We start from the raw sequence: 24,524 nt of genomic DNA on the forward strand, positions 1-24,524 counted from the left end.
TGTTTAGTAGGTGGGAAATCATGTGAGCAGTCCTCTGGAGGGCTGAGAGCTAATTTACGGTTAAGTCCAAACTTCTCTAATTTGCATAATGCCAAGTCTAATAAAATATTCATGGCTAGCTTATATCTCACTTTCAGATAATTTAAGATAGACAAAAATTAAATTGGAAAATATTGCCTCAAAGATATGAGAGAAAAATTGAAGACAATGTCTTGAGCGCAGGAGACATATTTTGCTACTTTTTATTTAATTATCTTTTTCAGATTTACAAAATTGTTTGCTGAGTTACTGCCAGGTAAAAATCTGCCTTACGCACAAAACTATCCAGAGTTTGGTCTTTTTAATGGGAATCACAAAACCACTGGAATTTTGAGGGCTGATGTGGGTCAGCTAGAGGATGGACTTAGAGGATGTGGCATGTATGCTTCATGGGGTGGCAGTAACGGTCGTGCTATAAGAAATGACAGCTTTAAAGGTAGTTGTTTTCTTGCAGTTGGATTCAGTTGAAATGATTAGGGCTTGAAGCTTTGCCAAGAGTTCGCTCTCAACCAAGAGATCGTTACTGCAATTAGGTGATAGTTTTGACCGATACATTCTGTGAAATGTCAAATACTGAAGCGTGTGTGGGAGCAAAAGAAACCACAGGGCTAAATGACACTTCTGGGCTTGGTGTTCAGCTCCACGTACATTTATCCTATTCTGTTTCTGCCATTTGGCAGCTGATGACCAAAGTCAGCTTCTATAATAAGCGAGAAAAATGTGGGAGCTGTAACGCTGCTCCCTGTGTAGTTGTCAGCGGGGCACAACTGCGGGTCAGCGGGAGAAGCGACGCCGGCCCCTGTGCACCAGGGAGCCGGCGGGGCAGGCTTCTGCACGGTTGCTGCTCCAGACCTTCCCCAGCTCCAAGCGCTGCTCTGGATTACGCGGGCAGCGGTCCTGCTTCCTCAGCCTTGGTTTTCCCATGCTCATGGCTGCGTTAGGTCAGTACTGTTAGTCATGGCTGTTGCAAAAGTGATCCTAGCTTGCTGGGCTTGGCACCATGCAGCACAGGAAAGCAGAACGCTGCTGTCGTGAAGAACTTGGAGTATGCGTGGAAAAGCCGGGCAAAAGCAAAGAGCATGCAGTGAGCAAGAATTAAATACTGCATTAGAGTCACAGTGCTTTATGGGATGGAGCACAGCTAGAAAGGAAAATGAGAGGGGACACAATGGTGGGATGAGAAAGTATGATGTGGCGATAAGGAGTTAAAGATTTCTTCCCAATAGAGTTAAAGAGCAGAAATTTGACAAGTCACACCTTTACCCTTGCGCCTGCCTGGGGTGTGGCAAATGATCCTTAAATAAAGGGCAGTAAAGAAATTGCTCATCTTCTGTGAGCAATTATGACAGAGGTGCAGGACCGGGACGATCCCTGCTCGCTAATACCAGGCTGGCAGAGCAGCGTGCCCCGGCGAGCCCAGCGGCACCACTGCGGAATGGCCTGAGGCTCTGCAGGGCACTGCCCGCCTGGCAGCTCCCTGCCGTGGAGGTTCTGGGCAGTTGCCATCACGGGGCTCGGAAGGTGCATTGCCATTTAGAGATGCACGACTACGTAAATACCTCAAATTTTACAGATCTGTGGAGCCTGCAAAAGTGCACAATTAAACACGCTATGGATGTGTATCTCTGAAAGCTCTATAGGTAACATAATATTTGATACAATACAAACGTCTGTCTCTTGTTTCTCCTCCTGAACTGACCCAAATTTCACTTCCCTGTTTATTCCCTCTTAGTATTTCTAGGCTGAGACCCTGCCCCTTCCTAATGTGGGAGTGTAAGTCACTGCTGTATAGTTGCGCTTTCCTTCTCTCCATGCAGTTTGACTTTAATGTCAGCTATCGTCACCCTCGGCAGGGCACTCTGAAGTGCTCTCCTGCAGCATCTCATCTGTGGTGGTCTCTGACACCGAAAAACAGAACCGATCCCCTTCCTCCTTCTATCTACCTCCCTTCAACAAATACTGATAGTAAGGGCATCATTTCTTTACAAACAAACAGAACAGCAGCACGGCAAATCTCTGCAGTGTCCCAAAGGGGCAGAACAGAAGAAACACGCACCCCCACCAAACAAATGAACAAAACCCCAAAACCAACCCACACGCTTTTTTCCTCTGCTTTGTGATCTCCCCTTTCTTGGTGTAATGTACACATAGCATGGCAGAAATGTCCCAGGTTTTATGTATGTAGAGGCTGTGCAATTCAGCACTGGGGCCATCTTCCTGCTCCAGAGCACGTATTTAGTGCCAGGACGCAGAACACCATCAGCTGTGCAAGATTCACTTCTGCATCCCTGCGTTACTACAGAAACCACTCTTTGCTTTGCATCTTTTTGCATTTATAGGTTAATCCTAGTCTTTATTATGAGATGACTTAACAAAATCGGGAGCAGAGCCTTATCAAGAAAGGCTAGTGCTTTTGTTGAAAGCTACTGATGAGCTTTTACTAATTTTTCATGAACTGACAAGTGATAGAAACTTAAGGCAGATTGTTATCTGGTGTGCACCAGGTTTAGAGTGCAAATGCACAGACTTGCACTGAGCTGCTTGCATCTTCATGATATCTGAATCAGGTGCTCCCCTTTTTTCTGTTTTCTGCCAGTTTCATCCCAAGACTTCTCTATATGTATGATGATTGCTGGTGGCATCATTGGTAGCTTTCATGATATTCTTCTCCTAAATTCAGTAATGTTTGTCAATAAGGGCTCATTTGGAAAGGCGCCCTGTTAATCAATTCATCCTGTACTTATTCACAAAGGGACGTAAACTTTTCTTGACCAACCCAGGAGTTCCTGTACAGGTGACTGTTGCACACAGTCTTGGTATTTCAACTTCTTTCCAGAACCTTGTGTTGGGAAAATGCTCATTTCTGCTGTGCTATTAGCTGTCAAACCTGCACAGTCTTTCTCCCAGTTCTGACAGAATTTGGAAATAAAAATGGATGTATATTTTCCAAATGAGATTGCAACTCTAGTAGTTCAACAGGTCTGTCATCTCCCTTAGATACGTGTCTCAAAGAGTGGCTGATTGGGTTTGTTCTTAACATTTTTGTGCCAAAATATTTTTATTGTGTTGATTTACTCATATGAAAGCTGTGGATTTTGTTAAAGCTCATAAATTTAGTCAATGGCAAAATTTAGTTGTTTGCATGAGCAAACATGGGTTTTTATAGCATACAACCATGAGACAATGTCTTCCTGGCCAAAAGAATTTGCACCTTTTCAGAAAATGCAAATGTTCCTTGGAAATGCCTGTGTTTTGCTGTGAAATGTCCTCAAGATGAGGAGCCAGAAGGAGGTTCCATCAACATGTTCAGGTGTTCAAAGTGGGAAGCAATGCCGTCAGTAGCTGCTCTGTCTTCAAGGAAAGTGCGTGCTCAGAGATCTTTAAATCATCACCCTCACTCGTCCTCACGCAGATAATGTCCAAGCTGCCAATAACTGTTTTATTGCGTGGTCCCACCTCAGTCCCTCGCAAGGTGGCAGCTGTCTCCTCCCAGGTCCCCATCTGACCTTCGCTGGTTTTTGTGTCTTCGCTGCTTTTTGTGTCTATCCATGCAGAGGTGGCTCTTATACTGGAAATGCTGGGGTCATCCCCACCAGAAATTTATGAGCCTTTCCCTGAGTTTTATCTCCTTCCCCTGTTGAGCGCAGATGGTGCGCGGGCCAGAAGAGTAGATGTGCTGTGCTAGATTACCACCCTCAGCGGCGTTACAGGTGAGGGGAGAACCAGCGGCAGCACGCAGAGCTCCCGCCAGAGAAGGCCAGCAGGAACAAATGCAGCCAGCTCAAAGCCGTCCCTGACCTGTCCATCTCCTTGCTGCTGTCAAGTTTCATTTATTCCTCGGTTCGAAAACGTGAGCTAGCATTGTTGAAGGTGTAGGATCTCTCTCACCTGCTAGCTGCATGCAGCAGTGCCTGCTGGCTGCAGCAGGCACATGCCTGGAAACTGCTCTTCAAAGCCCCGCCAGACCCCCGGGAAATACGGCTGTCCCCAGGTGGGGGGTGAAGCAGTTTTTGTCACTGGCAGCCTGCAGCGGTTGGTGGAGCGGGAGTGAAGCGAAGCTGTGCGAGGACTTCTGGGGTCCCATGAGGCTTCACAGGTGCTGTCTGGAAGTGATCAAAAAAAGTGCGCAGTGAAGAAATAAATTCTATGCCCATTTTTGAGTATGTGGATTAGCATGGACAAAGCTGTGCATTTTTAGTGAACCAGATGGGTGCAGGAAGGAGGGTGTGGTGAAAAATTGAAGCCTGTGGCACTGCTGTCCGATCTCTGATGTTGGTCTTTTGCAGATATGTTTTTCCTAACACCTGAACTCTTAAAAGACCATTAGGATCCAAACACTGTTCTTTTCATGTTATTGTTATTATTTGGGTTTGGTAACTTCTGAATGTGTCTCCAAGTTATTCGAGAGCACCTTGCCTGGGTCAGCACAGTTCGTTCTGGACTGACATTTTGATCTGTTGAGAGTCTAATTTTCAAACAAAAAATCCATGTGTAGCTTTTTTTCCCCCCCCTATTAAGCAACCAATAAGTCCAGCTTCACTGTGAGACAAAGGATGGTGTGAGCTTTCAACAAGCAATGGCTGGATATTCTTTATCCAAAAGAAACCATATTACACTTTGCCGGTATAAAACACACTCCTGCCAAGGAGACATTAAACAAAAGCACTCGCTGGGGGGGCGGAGGGGAGGTTGAAGCTGCCAGCCACGATCAGATGACAGATATTTTTTCTAGGAAATAATACCTTTCTCTGATTTCCTGAGAGGTTGAATATAAAGCATAAAACAAGGGACAGTGATGAAATCCAGAAGAATTACCTCTGTGTATTCTGCTGGAAGAGAGTAAACAAGTACCTATATGCCGCCCAGGTACAACAGGCACTGTTTGGACAGCTGCATTGCCCATTGAAAGGTGCTGCTTGATAGTGGCTTGGTGATAATAATGCTATTTTCATATAAGGTTCATATAAAATTGTACATCTCTATAGAGATAGCTGTGTTAATAAACCCTACACAGCAGAGAAGGTGGATTTTCTGGTGCATACCAACTACTAATGTAAAACACGCTCCAGTGAGAATTCCTTGAAAAACTGCATTTACTGCTGCAATAATAGTAAAAGGTCACCTTGGATCACATTTGCAAAAGGTCAGACGCTGGTGGAGATAACAGCCTGTGCACACAGAGCAAAAGTTGGTAGGTTCATTGTAGTTCCATCTGCAGCCACAGCTGAAAACCAATCAGGATTAGACATGGAAAAAAGTTCCTTCCATTTTGACTGATTCTGTGGTGGGAGAGGGATTATTCATATAGTAAGGAATGCCTCTGGGCCTGGTAAAAACTGTCAAAAAAGGCAGAAGTATTTTTAAATGCACCATTGTGCTGAGCTCCTCTTGTATTTCTGTGTTCTTGAGATGCATTGGGATGAATGCACATCTCCAAAATGGTTATGCTAGCACAGTTTCATAGAATAGCTTGTTTAATGTGACATGGCACAAGGTATGTAATGCAAAATGGATGTATGCACGCATGCTTTCCAGCTTGACATCTGTAGTATAAATCTCGTAGGCATAGGGAATTGTTATCCTCAGTCTAGTGGGAAGTTTTCAGTATGAAATGGTGGAGTTCAGTTGTTTGCTGCAGTGGATTCTGCATTCTCTAAAGTCAGTTCTGTGGGAATTTGAGAAACCCCTCACTCGCGAGTTGCTGCTCTCTTCCCCAGCCCCCCTGGAGCCCCACCAATAGCTGACAAACCTCAAGCACAAGGATAAAGAAGTTTGTACTGAATACTGCCTCTCCAGCTGTTCTCAACCAGATGTGCTGAAAACGTTGCAAGCTTATTCTCAACGTTGCGGCTTTTTGCTTTAAAGAAAATATATTCCTGGAGAGGTCCCCATAATTGAAATGGTCCCGGGAGGAATTAGCATTTCTGTACGCATAAGCTGTCTCTCCATCAGGCCCAGCAGAGGCAGTGAGGAGAGGGGTTGTGGGACAGAGGATCCCATCTGAGAAACTCTGTCATCTTCACCATCTTGCCTCTCTAGTTCTTATATAAATTATATGTCATCTACTCCAGGGTAGTTCTGGGGAAGTTAATTCAGTTGGGACGGATTTACGTTGTTTTGAATGATTCTGCTGGTGATATTTATTTGTGACAGGGCACGGTCCAGAGATGCCCAGTGAAGTTCGTAATGCTTGTCCCTGTGCAGAGGGTGAATGAAGGTCTGTGCCTAATGAATTTATATTCCATTATAAGCAAAGTGCACCTTCTTTCTCCAAATTATCTGCTATCAGTTAAGAGATACAAGAAATGCCACTTATCTTTGAAAATGAAACGTTAGGACACGTGTCACAGGCTCCCAAATGCTTCAGTGAAAGGCGGCAGCATATATTAATGGCTAGAGCCTGCCCTTAAATGCGATCACATTCTCTGTCGGCCCCTAATTCCATCACTGCGACCCTCGCGGTATAAGGTGTAATATAAAGCAGCAACTGACAGTAGTTACTGCGGCTGCCTAAGACCTGACAGGGTTTTACTGAGTACACAGGAGCATTTGGTAGCATTTATTGCGAGTCTCTGAAGGATGCAGAGTGATCAGCGTTCTTGGAAATGAATGGTCTTTTCATGTTGTTGATTTCATTTCTGGGGATGGACACAGCACTCCCAAAAGCGAGGGATTAATAGTCCTGGCTGGATGCGAGCAGAACGCAGCCAGCACTTCACACTCTGACGCTTGAATCAGACGCTGAAAATAAAGTGTGGGACTCGGAAGGGGGTTTCCAAATATTTGACAGAGAACTACCAGTGAAACTCAGTGCTATTCCTATTTCTAGGCTGCCAGCAATATCTAGTAAATTTTCCCAGAGAATTGCCGCTGTCCACGACATGGCTTCAACATTGCTCTTTAACCCACTTGTTCTGCTTAAGATTTACCTTTGCCTCTGGGGCAGTTTTCAGGTTGCTAAGCAAAAAAGAGTAGTTGTGTCTCCGGCATGTTTGGGGCACTAGTCGCTGCTAGGCAGACACTTCAAATAAGCCTCAGGGGCTGAAATGCCGACCAGGGCTGCTACCTCTGGCATCCAGTTAATTTTTTTGTACAAAATGCAGCAGAGGCTCCAAGGAGGCATCGCCAAACAGTGAGCGCTGGAGTTAAAAGGGTGAGAGAGGGGCTCTTTGTCTGAGCACCCGCGCGAGCTGTAAGGGAGCCAGGAGCTTGAAGCAGAGGCCCCGGGGCTGGGACGCTGCTGGTGCGGGGCTGGGAGCCAGAGCGGACCTGGAGCTGCAGCCTTGCCCGGGCTGCGGGCTCGGCGGGCACCGGTGGGCTCGGTGGGCACCAGCCAGCAAGGGCAGCCTCTGCCCCGAGGAGCAGCTCCGGCAATACCTGTGCCAGCCTCCCCTTGCCCACCACCACCACGCAGCTCTCCCCGGCTCTGCCCTGCCGCTGCCAGTCGGCAAGCCCAGCCAGCAGTGGGAATCTGGCGGATGGCATCAAAGCATGCTTCATCTGACGGCATCATCCGACGGCTTCCCGAGCCCGGGCTCCGTGGGTGCTGCCCCACGTGTGTCCGTATTGGCGCCTACGAGGCGATGGCTGGCGGGTCCGTGACTGCCGTCCCGCACAGCCCTGCTGCCACAGAGAGCTGGTGCCTCACCTTCCTGTTGGAATGATGGCCCGTGTTGGAGATCGGTTTCACCATCTCAACTTTACAAGGTGTCTAGATGGAATATTGATGGATTTGGGCCTCAGAGTGACTAATTAGCATGCAGGATTCCTCAAAAGGGTTAACATGGGATCTTTTTAATTGTCAAAAGAGTTTCAGGCTATTAGTGTTGGCATATTCTTCAATAATCTGTTTTATTTTTACCTGCTGGGAGCTTAATTAAAAAACAAAGAGGCTCAATTTAAAGCCCATTACTATGCTAATTTTGTAAGAACTGGGCGGTGATTAAGAAGCTTTAAAAAGAGGAGTTTAGTTTGCTCTAGGGAATGGGTTGGAGGCAGGTTTTATTTCGTTTCATTAGCCAGCTACAATTATTTATAAACTAAATGGAAATGATATTAAAGAGTAATGAAAAAACCAGCATCTATGTATTATTGAACAGCAGAACTTTTTTTAATTTAGCATCGAAGTGTGCAGAGCCTTTATTACTGCAACTTGCAGTTAACGCAGCTAAATGCAGTTGTTAAATATAAGAGGCTTTTTAAACGTGCCCATAAATACGGAGCTGTCTGGTTTGCTTTTCCTATAGATCACTAGAGTAAGTTTATAAAGATATATCAACGTGACAATAAAGATGAACTACTGTCTCTTTTAAAAAAGATTTTATGAGGTTTTATGCAGGAAAATTTCTTAACAGAATAAATTGCGAAGACTTAATTTTTTTTATACTAGGTATGTAATGTTGTATAATCTAACAGCACCACGAACTTTCTACTGTCTTTTGCCTGTCACGCAAGCCCAAAATAATATGTGCAATTGTAGCAGTGTGAGGTGTACCCGGGAGGAGCGGCTGCATCAAATGGACGTTCGGCTGCTGCACACCAGGCAGGTACCAGCGCAGCAAGAGCTGGAGGCGTTTCTGTGGATGCCGTCTGTGCAAGGGTCGGGGAGAGCAGCAGTGGCGGCAGGAGAGCCTGGCTCTTGGCTTGGCCGTGCGAGTGGGCAGTGGGAGGATGGTGCTGTGGGTACGGATATGGCCAGGGACGGGGAGAGGCTGTGAGGTCGTCAGGAGCCTGGGAGAGGGTTCCAAGCCTGGGCTGCAGTTTTGAACTGAATCCCCAGAACAAGGGTATCTGCTTGTGGTATCTGTGAGGATGCGGGCAGAGATGCGCCCTGTATCTGCTAGAGGAGCTGGTAAAACTGGTTTGTACCTTCCCAGCCATGGGAGGAGGAGGAGGAGGTGGTGCTGAGCTCGTGCCTGGAGGAGCCACATCTCTGGTGGCACCAGGGCCTTCTACAGAAATAACACTTTCCTATAAAATACGTAGCTATTGCAGCTCGTGTGGCATGAATGAGGTCTGGTTAGTCTGGCCCACCTAGTAGCTAAGTTAACTCGGCATTTGAATTCACGCTGGAACAGTCACTCTGGTCTTCTAAAGGAGTATGAATCTGCGACCCAATGACTGGTGCCGCCGTTCAGTGCTGAAACCCTTCGTACTGCTGCTCGTTCTGGGAAAGGTCTCTTGCTGTGCCGGGGATGGGGAGCGGGAGGAAGCCTGGACCAACTCTCACACATCAGCGTCCAGCAGGCAGAGGGTCCGATGAGGAGGAAAGGTAGCCAGAGGGCCAGCAGCTGGTGCCAGCCCACCCTCACGGGCTGCCCAGAGCAGCTGGCATTTAACCTCTGTAAGGGTCTGCAACAGTCTGGCTGCAGCATGAAGCTCTAGGCACGGGTGGCCAAGCTTCCCCAGAGTGTCTGCTCCCATGACAAGGGAACATCTGCATCCATGCATCTGGTCTTTAGAAAGCCTGCTCTCTCCACAGAACAGGCGGTCTGCTTTCCTTCCACCCGCCGGAGGCTGGCGGAGGAGCTTAGGGCTGGCCTGGGGCCTCTGTATTTCTTGGCTGTGGGAGCCAAGCGCTGGCCATGAGACTGGCGGGTGTGGGGGTGTGGGCCACGGGCTGGGTCTCTCACAGCTGTGCAGGCTGCAAACGTTTGCGTAGCTCCTGCGGGGAGGAGTTGCGGGAGCACTGGCAGGCTGCAGGCAGCCGCACAAGACAAGCAGGGTTGCAAATGGAGGCACATCAGGGGACTTGGAGAGCGTTGCAGGGATGCAGAAGTTGAGGCACCAACTGCCTGAAGCGCTGTCTGTCCCAGCCATGCCCCGCCACGGTGCCAAAAGCGCAGAGCTGAGCAGCAGCCCAGCGCTGGGTGTGCTGGGTTTGCCCACCCTCCAGAGGTCCTTCAGGTTCGGAGTCCTGCAGGAGACCAACCCCCGGGCTGTGCTTACTCTGCACATCCCTCCCCAGGTGTCACCTCTAGCAGTGATGCTCTCTTATGCCCTTCCTCAGCCTCACCTGCACATTTCTTCAGTCCTTTATTCCCTGCTGGAATGGGATGGGCTGCTCGTACATGGTGCCTTGCTGAGGAGGGTGAGCCTGAAACACGACACAGGTTTACAGATAGTTTCAGCATTGGACTGGGGATGGGGTGGCAGAGAACTGTCTCCTTCTACTTTGCAACTGAGAAACCAGGGGCCCATGAACAACTGAGCCATTTCACCTCTCAAACCATGACCGTTTCTCTCTCAAATTTATATTTCTGGGGCCAGGATTTGTGTATTTTCTCTGTGTTTGGAAAGTGCTTAATAGGTACTACTGTCCAGATAAAGACATTAAAATATAACGTGAACAAGCAGGGATATGTAAGAAACCCACACCATTTGTGCATTTATTTGCTTGAGACCTAATCCGACTCTGACAGTAGTAACTGGACTGGCCCACTCTGGGAAACGGAAAAGAGCTGGCACTTCCTGAGTGAACTGCATGACAAAAATGGGACTATTTTGCTTTCTTCTGATGACTATGAACCCCGTCCAAGTCCACATCCAAGAGCGACTGTTTTCCAAACAGGATCTGTGAATTGCCTAGGCACTCTCGAGACTCTTGTCCTGAGGTTTGGGCTTTTTGCTGGTATGTGGCTGGTTACAAGAGGATTTATAACTGTAGAGACATGTTTCATGACAGAGCGATTGCCGTTGGTTCTCAAACTTAATTTTAATTAAATTTTTGATCTTCCTGCTATTTCATCTTTAATTCTATAACAACTTTATACTTCTCACACCAAAATGGTTGGTGGGGCATCTCTAACTTAAATAGTTGTTGCAGCCAGTAAAGTGATTCTTGATGAAAGAAGTTAGTTACGCGAAGGGTGAGTACAAGAATTAAAATCACTTAGAGTGCCCTACACGTCTGTGACTCATATCTGTAGAAACTAGCAGGACTTCTGCTGTCAGTCTTCGGTGTGGATCCCGAGTTTGCCGTGAGGTGCAGCGTCCTGGAGCCGTTCAGGCTCTGTCGGATCCAAGCTCACCGCATTGCTTCCACAGTCACACTGGGGAGGAAAGCCTGACGCTGCGAGTCTGCTGTTCCTGTGGGTAAGCTCAGGGCTGAGCCTAGCCACAGAGCTGCCTCTTGAGATAAAGGTCATCCAGCAGAATAGCTTAAAATCCTCTTTTGGTTCTAAAGGCAAACTGGGCTATCCAGGATCCCTGAGGTCTTAAATGTCCCTTGGCCTTCTTTTGACCCTGTATACACCTTACATTCTTCCTTTAATGATTGACACTCAGTGGGTATGTGCCTTCGGGCATACTGAAGTTGTAGCTGCTTCTTCATCAAAGCAACTGTTTACAGCTGGTTTGAGTTGGATGCCAATAAACAGTATTCTTTTTGTCTCAAAATAAAAAGCAGCTTAAGTCCCTAATGATAAGGATTTTGTGCTTTGTAGAGGAAAAATTCAGCTAGGTTGGGACAGCCAGCCACACAGCTTAGCAAGTCAGAGTACTTTATACTTCCAGCTAAACCGCTTTTATCTCCTCAAGTGAGCGGGCTATAGATTCTTATCATTGTGGCAGAAGTGATGAGGGTAACATCTTTAGTTGGAAATCATTGGCAACATGTGGAGAAAGCTTAAGATGTTGTCACACTTTAACTTGGTCCTAATCTGTTCAAAGGCAGTTCATACTTTCTAACTGCGCCAGCAGGTAGTGAGAGAGAGTCAAAAACCATCAGGGTAAAATAGCTCATGCTTTTCTTTGGAGAGTTTATGACTTTCATAAAGCGGGTACAAAGAAACTGCAGCGGTAACTGTTATTGTCTAAATGAAGAGCTTATGTTCACCCAACCATATTTCATTAACTTGTACACCCAAGCTTCTACATTTCCTGCCTACTTGGTGCAGTGCTAGAAGCAAATCTTGAATATTTTAATGCCTATTGTCAGTGAAATGAGAACAAGAGAAATGTGCAGATCACCCGTGCCCCTTACGTGACCATCTGATGTGTCCACTGTGACCAGCAGGTAGCACGCACAAGCGTGTGCTGGAGCGTTGCCTTTGGCGTTCGCAAAATTTCCCGTGCAAGCTGGTTTGTGAATTGTGACGTGTTGATGTGAGATCCGAAAAAGGAGTAATGTCCCTTCCAATAGCAAATTGAGACACTGCTAACAACACTTTAATGTCAAAGCTGGGAATTCTGTGGGGGAGTAGTAGACGATAGATTTAGGACCAAACTCTCAATAGAGCTAAGCATTTTTAAAGTCTTTTTACCTGTGAGTGCAGACCCAATCCTGTTCCTGATGGTGTCAAAGGAGTTCTTCATTTCACTTACTTGAAGCAAAAACTGACACAGCTTCCTCTCCTTTATTTATCTTTAGCAGCTGATCTTAAGAACCTCAGAATTACTTACTGGTGAGCAAACTTCATTCTATTTCAGCAAATATTCTGTGGAAAAAAAAAAAAAGTGCTTTGCCAACTTTGTAGAAAGGACAGTACAGTCAGAGCAGGACTTTTTTTCAGCCAGATATTCAACAAAGCACCTAATTTTTTGCAACATTTATGGAACCCTCAGGAATACCATGGGATATTTCTGTGCTTTTGTAGAACAATTCCAAGCCGTACAAATTTTCTCGTCAAAAGCCAAGAATGCCATGCTGTACTGATACGATGTGGTGGGGATTTTGTATACTTGCTCTCTAATAGGCATCTCTATTTTTTCTCTCTGCGTGTGTGTCCGTGCATGTGTGTGTATAATATATATACATACACATAACCAAAAGTTAAGTAGTATTTTCCAGCTTTGACCTACTTACAAGTTTTCATTTAATTAAAAAAAATTCTGAAAAAGTTAATAAAATGTTTAGACAAACCTTTCAGTCTTGTGAGCTTAAGGGAATAATCCTCTTTGCATGCCTAATAATGTTGTTGGTGTCTAATGGGATTTCATTTTCACACATGTGGAAGTGTCCTGTGTGATGTATGTTTAACTGCTGGAATAACTTAAAATCTGTGCTAATGTTCCAGGCAAAAGGAGAGTCTGGGCACGCTATAGGGCCTTGCTTACTGATAAATCTTTTTGTACGGGTTTAGAGAGTCTAGTTTAGCAAAGCCTGAATACAAACACAGATGCTGATAGCTAAGCCTTTAGGACTCTATCAACCGTATTTGGCCTTACAGAAGCCAGGAGATTTTGGTAGTTCCGTGTTAATCTAAAAGTTCAGTTTATAGAGCAACTATAGTAATCACCCATACTAGAATAACTAGGCTATTCTGTTCATTAACTTAAAAAAGATGAATCAGATGTCTGTTCATTAGCGTAAAAAAGATGAATCAGATGTTTGGAGTCTTCAAAAAAGCCTCTATTAAGAGAGCTATTTATTTTCCATGGCAGTATTAATAATAAGTAATTGACATGATGTTAATAAGAGTGACTCCACATTACAAGAATAAATTATCATTCCTAGACATTGCAGGACACACCTTTAGTTGCCTGAATTTTGAGGTTTTGGTTTGGGGTTTTTTAGTGTTCCTTTTTCAGTGGTGCTTTTTACAGAGTTTCTCCCAAAGCGCTGTGCTTCCAATAACTCTTCTGTCTTACCAGAAGAACAAAGTTGGTGAAGAAGGACAGTGAAGAGAAACTGTGTGAGATGACTGGGGGAAAAAATTTTCATCCATTACAGGTCAGGCTAATAGAGCATGATTTAGAGCAGAATATAGCGGGGACTTTTGTAAGACAAACAGCAACTTTTCATGCTCAGATGGGGATTCTTGGGTTAAATTGCTATCTTTGAGTTCTGAACTTGGAAAGGTATTAAAGTGGAATTAAACCTTTACACAATCCGGCTCTTGTGTCATTCAGGATTTTTTTGGGTTCTGTTTAATTGTACATCACAGCAGGGTTCTGAGTGACTGGTGCTCTAAAGAAATGAGGGGTAGGGTTAAGTCTGCAGCCCACTGCTCTCTGCTAATCCTTCTTGTTCCTTGAAGAAGGATTTACTTTTGCTGCCAGCTTGTGAAAGACTTTCCTCCTCCCGAAGAGATTGTTGTGGCTTTCCTGGGGAGGTGTGGTTGCTATAGCAGGGAGTCACGCCTGGGTATTCTCTCAAACCCTACTGAGAATGGGCCAAAAAAGAGCCGAAGAAGAGTAAAACTGGGGATTAAAAAATGGAACAATGGGAGACAGGAAGATAGGAGTGGGAACAAATGGGAATTACAGCACCAAAAATAATGCAAAGTGACAAAAAGAGGAAATAGAAAAATAATAGCTGACAGTCGGACTGAAAAGAGAAACACTACAAAAGAACAATTTATTTTCAACAGGCAAAGAAAATAAAAGGGCATCTGGGAAATAAGACGCAGGCCTGTGTTGAGGGCTTTTTTGGTTCTTGCCGTATTGCAAACATATATGCACCAAGTATACAAAACTTTCTCCATACTCCCTTCTGAGTTCCACCTTTGCCACAATCTGTTTATTCAAAACAAAATCTTCCTGGGTTTTAAACTGTGTGTTTACTTATTTGCTGTTAAAGAATATTTCTAACTGTGTCTGTTCCTAGGGACTAAGTGTAGGGTAATTCTGGGCTTTTCATATAAAATATTGACATGTAGATCAATAACAGAAGAAAAGCTCCAACTCTGCTCAAATTCTGTTCTTGAATGCTTTCCAAAGAAATAACTGCCTCCGGGAAAATGCCAGTGGGCGCTGGGTTTTGCTGCTGCTTACTGGAGACAAATTCTTCAGCTCTTACCATGGCAATGCCTCCGACAGAAGTACCTGGTGCTGCCTGTGCCTGGGCACCGCGCTCAGCCGCCGCCGGAGCAGAGACTGCGCCTCGCTCCTCAGCCCGCCGCGGCTGTGCCCTGACGTGTTGGCCGGCTCGTCACTATATCGCAAAGAGCTTACCTTTAGGATTTTTAGAGGCTGTGTTTTGCTCCTAAAACCCTTTGCTCTACAAGTCAAATGCGGACTAATTTTGCAAAGATCCGAAAACCTTCGTCCTAGCGAAAGCAGCAGAAATTTTCATTCAGTTTAAAGTTTGTCACGTTACAAATAAAATTTAAAAATAAGCCAGTCCCACATCTAACAGCGAATCTCTCTGAATGCCTTTCCTGCACCCTACTGCTTTATATATAGGAGAGGCAGAGAGATGTAACAGATGAAACATTTTGTTTATGAAGTGTCTATGTTTTGTTTTATTTCACATGTTTTTGCAATATAGATAACAGATTACACCACAGAGCTTTCATTGCCTTGTGCTATAAAGATACTATAAAGCCTTTCTGGGTATTAATAATAGATTGTGTTGATGAGTTTGGAGAAGCTGGCAATAGACCCCCCACTGTAAAGACATTAACACCACAGGACTAAGGTATCTTTCCCTTGCAAATCAGTTGCTAAATTGGCTGTGCTGATGGGTTTGGGCACAAGCTCTTGTACAGCATCAGTGCAGCAGGCACAGGAAGTTATTTTGTTTTATATTGGCAAATAACGTTTCTTCCTCTTAATGTTCTTAGTTGAGAGGAAAGGGCCTGTGTAAATTCTTTCCCTAAGTCATTCTTGCCAGCCAAGAAATAACTTAGAAATTACATTTGAATTGCTTTGACACATGATTATTTTTTTCTGTAAAAGTGAAGGCCGGGGCAGTGAATCACCAACAGTACAATTTCCCTGCTTATAGGGCCTTTAGGGTGAATTTTCATATAAAAATTATATTAGAAGAATTTCCCTGTGTTGTTGGCAATGTAAATTCAAAGGCAACCGTAAATTCAGTATGCCACTTAGTGAACGAGAAGGATAAGACATCTCATCAGACCAGTGAATATCCAGCACGCTGGAGACAGGCAGCCCTCACACGGAGCTGGGCTATGGAATAAGGCCGCTCTCCAGGCAGAGCGCAAGCCATTTCGCCCGCTGGAAACCAGTGGGGGTGTACAGGTAGGAAATAGAGATGGATTTAGCTTAATATGTATAAGTAACTGCGTAAAAATCCAAACAAGAAAAATGAAAACAACGTTGGTTTTCGGTAATGACCTAGCTCAGCAGAGGTGCAGCAGAAGTACAAACTCCCCAACACGTACTGTGCTTTTATAGCACTTCAGTATAATTTGAAGCAGTACAAAAAGCACAACAGCAGAAGCCTGTTTAGCCTTTTTTAAATGCGTAGACAAAAATAACGTTATTTCCCAAATGTTTGCACTGCCTAAAAATATAATTCTAACAAAATCATCGTATTTTGTTAATCCATTAGGCTTCTTAATTGCAGCCCTGGCTTTATCAATTCAATTGGCGCCCTTAACTTTTATAACAGTTTCTATTCTACAGAACAGATTAGGAGAAAATTGCAGCCATAATCTGTACAGTGCAATTGCCGTGCTATAAAGAGGAATGGGAGTAGCTGAGAAGAGCAATTGGATTCCCAAAGGTGGAGCACAGTAGAGCAATATCAGTGACTTTGTAAATGAAAAATTGTTTTAATTCCCTTCTAACAGCAATAATTCGATTCTTCATAAATTTTTCCATCAAAGTGTTGTAAGGAAAAATGCTATAAAATAGAACTGCATGGCAGTGATGGAAGACAGTTGAACAAAGTGGTCAATTAGGGGATGAAAATTAAGCAAAGAGAAGAATCCATTCTGTCATATTCTGCTTGAAGCAAGAAACTCCTCTGCACTTTACATCTTGTGTTTTACTTTATAGTTAAGGAAGATGTAACTTTTTAGGTCATTCTGGCCCCACTTGCGCAAGTTACATTAGGATGGCTGCTTTGAATTCTGTGTGCGTCTATGCATTTTAGTGAACCCATCCGTTGGGTCTTCTCTAGCTGTCTCAGCATCGTGCTCCTGACCCCGGCACCGCCAGTGCACAGAGCTTTGGCGCGGTCAGCGAATGCTGGGCCCACCTGCGGAAGGGATTTGGAGATGCCTCAGCTGCAGGAGCGGGCTTGGGTACCGGCTGGCTGGGGAGTGATCTTCCCAGTGCCCTGAGGGTCTCCTGAGAAGGTGCCGGGGGGGCGGCTGTCCCAGTGCATTCCCCTGCCGAACACCCGCCCCATCGGAGCAGGCAGCAGCCGAGACCTGTCTTGGCGTGTCGGGAGGGAGCTGGGAACGGCTGGGTCTGCATGAAGCTCCCCGCGGAGCGGCCCTTGGTAGCGGAGCGGCTGCGGCATCCTGTGGGGTCCTGAGCTCTGCTCAAGAGGGGACGTCAGCTCGCTGTCCACACATTGCTTTTTTCCTTTGTTGAAACTGTGCGATGAGAGAAAATTAACACAGGGCAGGAGACTTTTTGGCAGTTGTCATTTCTGTTGCAGTAGAGGCCGGTGATGGTGGTCCAGCTGGGACTGCCACGTGGCACAGAGGTACGCATAGCGCCAGTCCCTGCCACTAACGGGAATCAAAAAGGAACCAAATCCTGCTCCTATCGAGGCAAATGGGACTTTTTCCTCTTACTCCAGTGGGAAGGAAATCGAAGGAAGGGTAATGTTTTCGTGGCTATGGCTGTGGCGCAGGGCACTCTCTGGGTGTGGCCATCCTGCGGCGCTGCCCGGGGTCCGTCCTCGGTGGACAGAGCGGTGACGGTGACGTGAGCCCGTGGCTCTGACGGTGCCCACGGGCAAACTCCCCCGGCTTCAGAGCAAGATTTCACTTAGCATGGGGCAACATGTGCTCTCTATCATTATTTTATCCATTAGGCTGCCTTTGCCTGGCAGTACGGCCCTTCTCATGCAAATACGGGTAAAATGTTCACAGGAAGAAAAAGTAACTCAGTACCAAGACACGCCACATTTTAGTCTGTGAATCCAAATCCACACGCTGAAGCACAGCGTTAAATGCAAGCTTTCACCAGTAGTTGGTGTTCTTACTACAGCACCTGTGGATAGAGGGTTAATAAATATTTTCTTCAGTTCTCCCTGAAGAAGAAAAAGGTTTCTTTGTTTTAGTTTCTCTCTAAATATTACTTTTTTTTTTCTAGAAACTTTTAATTTTTGCGCATGTTTTATTACTACTCGGTGAAAGGGAATTAGCTTTCTTTCACTGAAGTTTCAGCTATGAAATTGGTTTTAATAAACTATGTAATTATTTTTTCTGCAGGGAAAATATTTAAAATGGATTGTTTCTTTTTTTAGGGTTTCTCTTTTTCAAATAATATAATATTTCTGTTTTGCTTTAGTGCATTTGAAATGTTTTGATTGTTCAGAATTCAGTGTAACCAAGCAACAGTTTTTCTTTTTTATAAGCACCCATGAGCTGTAAGATGCTACAAAAATGTTCAAGTCCTGTGCTGGAAAAAAACCCCATGCATAGTGTTTTCCCCATTCTATGTCATCTAAAGAAGACGGAAATATCAAGATTTCTCCCAAAGAACAAGTAACAGATGTCATTCATTAGTAATTTAATTTCTTCTCTTAATAAAACTCAGTTGTGTGAAAAGCATAATATATTTTACTTCAGCTCTAACATATTTTGTACTATAGGAGTGCCAGGCAAACTCCCAGCTGGCTATATAGGCACGATAGGGATGTCATATACGGGCTATTATCAGAAAGAAAAGTGTCAGAGCTAGAGACTGTGCCTACACTATTTACAAAAGCTCGTGACCACCAGCTTTGCATGTTTATTAAATAAAGAAAAGCCAGGTATCTGCTGTGGTTTCTTGCAACACAATGTCAGAATAACACAGAAAGGAAAATGATTTAACGTCTCTGATAGGTAGACAGCAGCATCTGTCCTCTTGCATATATCAAACACGGCTTAATAACTTCCTATTTACTGCTTCACGGCAGAGGTCCAGTAAATAAACAACCTGACTGAATTAGTCTATTTTTATACCTCTGTCCTGTATAACAAACCTCTTGAACCACACTTAATATGAACAGCAAATTTCACACTGCACATGGAGATCTCTCAGCACAGATTAAATTAGTTATAATAAAACAATTAAAATCTATTTGCCCACAGACAGGAGGAAATGAAGGACCTGGGTGAGCAATAGAAAGGTAAAGGGTGGGTTGTCAGGACATCAGGAGAGTAAACAGCAGAACCGTGATTCTCAGGAGCATAGCAGGGTCAAACTTACTGCAAGATAACTACGCGAGAGATAATAAATCAGTAGTACGTATTAAACACCAGATGGTTGTGCCCATGCAGGAAGGCACAGTGGATCATGTAACTGTGGTTGTTTCTAAGGATTACTGATTCAGCCTGACTTCACAGGGATATCCTAACAAATAAAATCTTTACGGCCTCTTCCGCTGGTGAACATTTTCATCTACTGTTTAAAGACAGGACCACATGTCTTAGCGTTTTCATTACTGCCCCTAATACATATGCAAAATTAATTTGTTAAGTTCACCCAGTTCTGGCCGGTGAAGATTTTTTGACTGTCTAGTACTGTAAAGTTGCTTCGCAGCGATTATTACAAATACTCAGATGGACAGACAGGCCATTGTTCCAAGCTTTAGCTCAGCTGAATCCCCCAAGTGTTTCAGGCATAGAGGCAAACACACTTAAAAACTCCTAAACCTATTGAGTTGTCTTTCAAAATTGTCCAGGCAACAGAATTTATTTATAAAACTCTTGCAATCGTTGATTCAAAACAAGGTTTTCTTGTTCTGCTTTTCTCCTTTGTCCTCTTTGAACAATTTTCTTTGGAATGTTTTCGTTGTGCTTAGGAGTCGGAGATTTCCTGGGGCTTCTAATAAAGGCATTTGATTTCCACTCTCCACATACTTTAACAAGTCCAAGGATTTTGAGGTTTGACATTAACTTAAGAGAGCTGGAGATAATCAGCCATGGGGGTAAAAAGTCAGAGTTATGCAAATTATTCGTAAAATGTATAGAAAGCAAAAGAAATATTTCCTTAAATGTGGTTGGTGTGGGACCGAGTCTTTGTCTCAGCACAGAATATCTGCATGCTCCCCTTCAAATTTATGGCTTTGATTGAAACCTGTAAAGGGGTGATCTGTAAAGTATTCCTGCTATCCTACACTTCTCAACAGGTTTATTACCATTCGTTTATAAAATGAACAGTCTAATGAGCAGTGGTTTAGATCACAGATATCAAAGTCTGGTCATTTGTCAAGATTAGTTTCCTGTTGTGAGACTGCCTTGTGCAAAAAAAGTGCATAACCTTGGGTTACTCTCTGGAAGCTGAAAAAATACCTATAAACACTTTACAAGATAGATTTAATGAAGATTTTATAATCTCAGAATTAAATCCAACGTGTGTGTGTGTGTGTGTGTATTTGTGTGAGGGCGTGTTATGATGCAGAGAGTACCCGAGTACAGAGTATGGAATTTTCTTACATCGACAACGGACAAACTGAAGATGTGAAGTCCGTGCAGTATTGTCAGGCCAATTTAACGTTAATTTGAGTGAGTTAATACTGCATTGATGCCAGTGTCATCCGTTATGACTAAAAGACGGCCGTTGGAAACGTTGCTGGAAAAGCACCGTCTTTCTGGCAATAGTCAATTGCCGATAAATAACGCAAGATAGTTTCTGTTGATGTGTTGGATGTTTTATTTTGAAGGAGGAGGGGGGAAAAAAAGCCAAACGCTCAGTAAAGCAGTGTGACAGCGAAGGTGCTGCTCAGGTAAGCGCTACGCTCGGAGCACAAGGCTGAGGAGAAAGTGGATTATTTCCATGTCCCGGCGAGAAGAAATGCGAAGGGGGGTTTATGCCTTCTCACTTAACAGCGTCTGTAAACCGCGTTACGTGTGTGCTTGCCCCCTCACTGCACGGTGGCAGGGTTTGCCGGGAGGGGCTGGCGGCAGCAGAACCGCGACCGGGCCCCGCAGCCCCCGGGCCCCGCAGCCCCCCGGCCCCGCAGCCCCCCGGCCCCGCAGCCCCCCGGCCCCGCAGCCCCCGCAGCCCCCACCCCTCGGCTCGGGCTGCGCTGCGGCCCACCGGCGCCAGCCGCTCCCGGGCCGGGCTCCGCGGCCTCCCCTCGCTGGGGCGGCCCCGCCCGCTGCCCGGTGCTGCCCGGTGCTGCCCGGTGCCCGCGGAGCTGCGCGCAGGCCCCGCCGGCTGCAGCGGGCAGGGCCGGGCCGGGCAGGCCCCGACGCGCGGGCTGCGGCCGCCAGCGTCGCCGCCGGTTCCCGCTGTGCGGGAAGGAGCCCTTCTGCTCCGAGCGCTGCCGGAGCCTGGCTGCGGCTGCCAGGGCCGGTGCCGCCGGCACCCCGCGCTGCCTCCTCCGAGGACGGGCCCCGTGGCAGCGGTGCCGGCGCTGGCCCGCACCGCCCGCCGCAGCGCCGAGCCGCACAGCCGCCGAGCCGCCGAGCCGCCGAGCCGCAGAGCCTTGCGGGCGATCGCGGTGCCCGCAGCGGCGGGTGGCGGGCGCTTCCTGGCGTCCCCTTCGGCACCTCTCAGGCCGGCAGCGCTGCTCTGAAAGGCGGCGGCAGGCGGGAGCCGGCGGCTGCAGAAGCGGCACCGGCAGCGGCGTGGCCCGGCCCGGCGGCCGCATCTGCAGCGCCCGGAGCCCGCGGCGCCCAGGGCTCCCCGCCCCCCCGCAGCCCTCGGCTCGGGTGTGCGGGGCCGCGCGGGCGCCGCTCGCAGTGGTACCAGCGCTCGCAGTGGTACCAGTGCTCGCAGTGGTACCAGTGCTCGGGTGTGCGGGGGCCGTGCGGGCGCCGCTCGCAGTGGTACCAGCGCTCGCAGTGGTACCAGTGCTCGGGTGTGCGGGGGCCGTGCGGGCGCCGCTCGCAGTGGTACCAGCGCTCGCAGTGGTACCAGTGCTCGGGTGTGCGGGGGCCGTGCGGGCGCCGCTCGCAGTGGTACCAGCGCTCGCAGTGGTACCAGTGCTCGGGTGTGCGGGGGCCGTGCGGGCGCCGCTCACAGTGGTACCAGCGCACCCATCCGTCGGGGCAGCTGTGTGCCTGCACACCAGAGTTGCTGAGCTTTGGGCTCTTCAAGTGCGCTCTATCGTAACAACGGTCTTCGGACAAAAGATACAAGCTTAATTAAACTGAGTCAAATAGGTTTAAGCAGTTAAATAGAAACAACTTTTTAAAGTGCTTAAAATCTGTTTGCTCTTTTTTCCCCTCTGTGTTTTAATCCTTTCAGATACGTTATTACGTACAGATAAAAAAATTTCCTGCTTAGGAATTTGCTAACTGAAGCATTGTCATATTTTTGTGATGTTTACTAGTCAGAGCATAAAATCGTATTTCTTTCTGTCTGTTAAAGTTTGCATCTAACAGAAGAAAAACCTTGCAGACAAACCCAATAACCGGTATGAAATAAGACGGCCCGTTTACTAGCAGCGGCTGTCGGTCCTGCGTGGCATCAGTTTCCCTTTAATGGATTTAATTCATTATGTACCCAAAAAAGAGCCACTCGGTCCAACCTCGCGTGGCCTGTACAGCGCACGGCTGGTATCTTGTGGCTGTGGTCCTGCAAAGGTGCGCACCGAGCCAGCAAGGTTAATAGGGTAGCGCTCTTATTAAATCGGAAGATACAGATAGGGAAAACCCACAATTTCTTGGGCGCTCAGCCTTTCTTTGGATGCCGTATGCAAATGTATTTACCTTTTCTTTTCCCTCCTGCCCATTATGTGACTCCATCATTTTGCTGAGGAGCTGGTGACTGCCATTTTGCTGTACTTCTCAGCTCAGACAAAATGGAGGCTTTGGAGGAATCAGTAACTACCACAGCCTGTGCCTTCTAAAATCAAAGATAATTGCCTTTTATAAAAAAGGGGATAATTTTGAGGATGAAAAAAAAAATCAGCGCACCCCATCCTAAAAGGCGAAATCTCCTTTTTTCCTGTGAACACGTGGGTGCAGTTGTGTTAATTTCCTTGCCGAAATGTAAATATTAATGCACCTTGCACTTTGATGTATTGCCATAAAAGACACTGAATTTCAAATCACCAAGCCCACTGTGTGATACAGGGACGTAACTTAGCTATTCATCTTTATTTGAAGCAGCCCTCTTCCTAAAAGCTCACTTAGGGAGATTCCCAGTTGCCATTAGAAAAGCAAAATAAAATTAATCTAAATCATTCTAACTTTATCTTAGAAAATTAATGACGGATGAAAGAGGGGGTTTATAAAGGTTTAATAAGAACTAGTCTGGAATACAGCGTATATTCTAGAGCCTGTGATTATAGTGGTAATTTAGCAGATTGTATCACTGCCTATCTCTGCCAAAGGATGTTTCACACCATTTAAAATGCACAGTACTCTCTTCAGAGACAGGTTGTTCTGGAATAACTCAACATCCAAAGAAAAGCCATGTTATTTCACTCCTCTCTTTATCAATTGCATGTGTGCGATTGCGTGTGTGTGTGTGTGTCTCCTCAGCAAAAGCACTAAGTTTTCATGCTTGTTTCTGTGTTCATTTATCAGCCTCCTCAGAGACAGACAATACCAAAAATGGAAAGTCATGAAATCTAGTCAGAATAGTGTTTAAGTGCTGAAACCAGAGAGCCTGTATAAAACAAAGCGTGAATTGTCCCTTCTCTAAAAGGTGAATTAAAATAAATTTGGTTTTGAACAAGTTATCCAAACTCTGAGAGCTCCTTTTTGTTTCTCTTTTTGAAGAGGAACAAAACAGTGTGATAAGGACAAGTCTTAGTGTTTTTTATCCAGCAAAGGTGATTTGGGAATCTCTAGACCAAAGGGATTGAAATTTGAATAAATTGCCTGCCTGTGATGTTTCCAAGACTAAGGATGCAAGTCTCCCAGTGTGCAAAAGCATGAGCCAAGCTGATCTGTAGTTAAATTAAAGAATTTGCTGTGTTTAAATTCATGCAGTGTATGATCTGAAGTTCCCTTTGACTTTACTGCCTCTCTTTCTTACAGGCTGTTTGCTGCTAAGTGCAGTGGCTGCATGGAAAAGATCGCTCCAACAGAATTTGTGATGAGAGCCCTGGAGTGTGTTTACCACTTAAGCTGCTTCTGCTGCTGCGTTTGCGAACGACAGCTGAGGAAAGGGGACGAATTTGTTCTTAAGGAAGGACAGTTGCTCTGCAAAAGTGACTATGAAAAAGAGAAAGACTTGTTGAGCTCGGTCAGCCCAGACGACTCAGACTCAGGTGAGCTTTTCCCACACCTGCTCCAACTGGAAAAGCCGCAAGGGTTTGTAGAGCTTTCTTACAGAAAAGTATATCCATTTACACATCCCATTTTATCTATATGCACATGCTACCCATGCAAATTAGCAGGCACAGCTAAAAAAATCCCTACTTGCAGTCTGTTCTCCCTAACTTGACTTCCTTCCTTAACTTGCTGCTTAGCAAAGGACAGAACCTTTTTGTTTTCGTCAAGGTATTTTTCTGTAAGATCACAAAACGTGAATCAGACCAACTTCAGTTACCTGAGGCCTCATTCAAAGTGTGCTGTTTTCCATAGGCGTTCTTCCATCCACTTAACATATTTTTCAGGGGATCTTCTGCACACACACTTTCAGCACTGAGCTAGGAAAATGGGCAAAGCTGTAATATGATTTTCAAGAGTATTCCCTCTGCCAATCACAAATGGTGACTTTAAGAA

The 24,524-nt window shown here is 45.8% G+C and overlaps 1 protein-coding gene across 2 annotated transcripts in view; it reads left to right on the forward strand.

The window, feature by feature from the left end:
- The window catches only part of LMX1B (LIM homeobox transcription factor 1 beta), a 103,415-nt gene that overhangs the window by 70,999 nt on the left and 7,892 nt on the right, over positions 1–24,524 (forward strand). For both annotated transcript variants that reach the window (XM_075716747.1, XM_075716748.1), the window contains exon 3: positions 23,835–24,067. In XM_075716747.1, the coding sequence (XP_075572862.1) occupies positions 23,835–24,067 (233 nt within the window). The remainder of the gene's footprint in view (positions 1–23,834; positions 24,068–24,524) is intronic.

Source organism: Pelecanus crispus, chromosome 9 (genome assembly GCF_030463565.1).
Source record: "Pelecanus crispus isolate bPelCri1 chromosome 9, bPelCri1.pri, whole genome shotgun sequence".
NCBI lineage: Eukaryota > Metazoa > Chordata > Aves > Pelecaniformes > Pelecanidae > Pelecanus > Pelecanus crispus.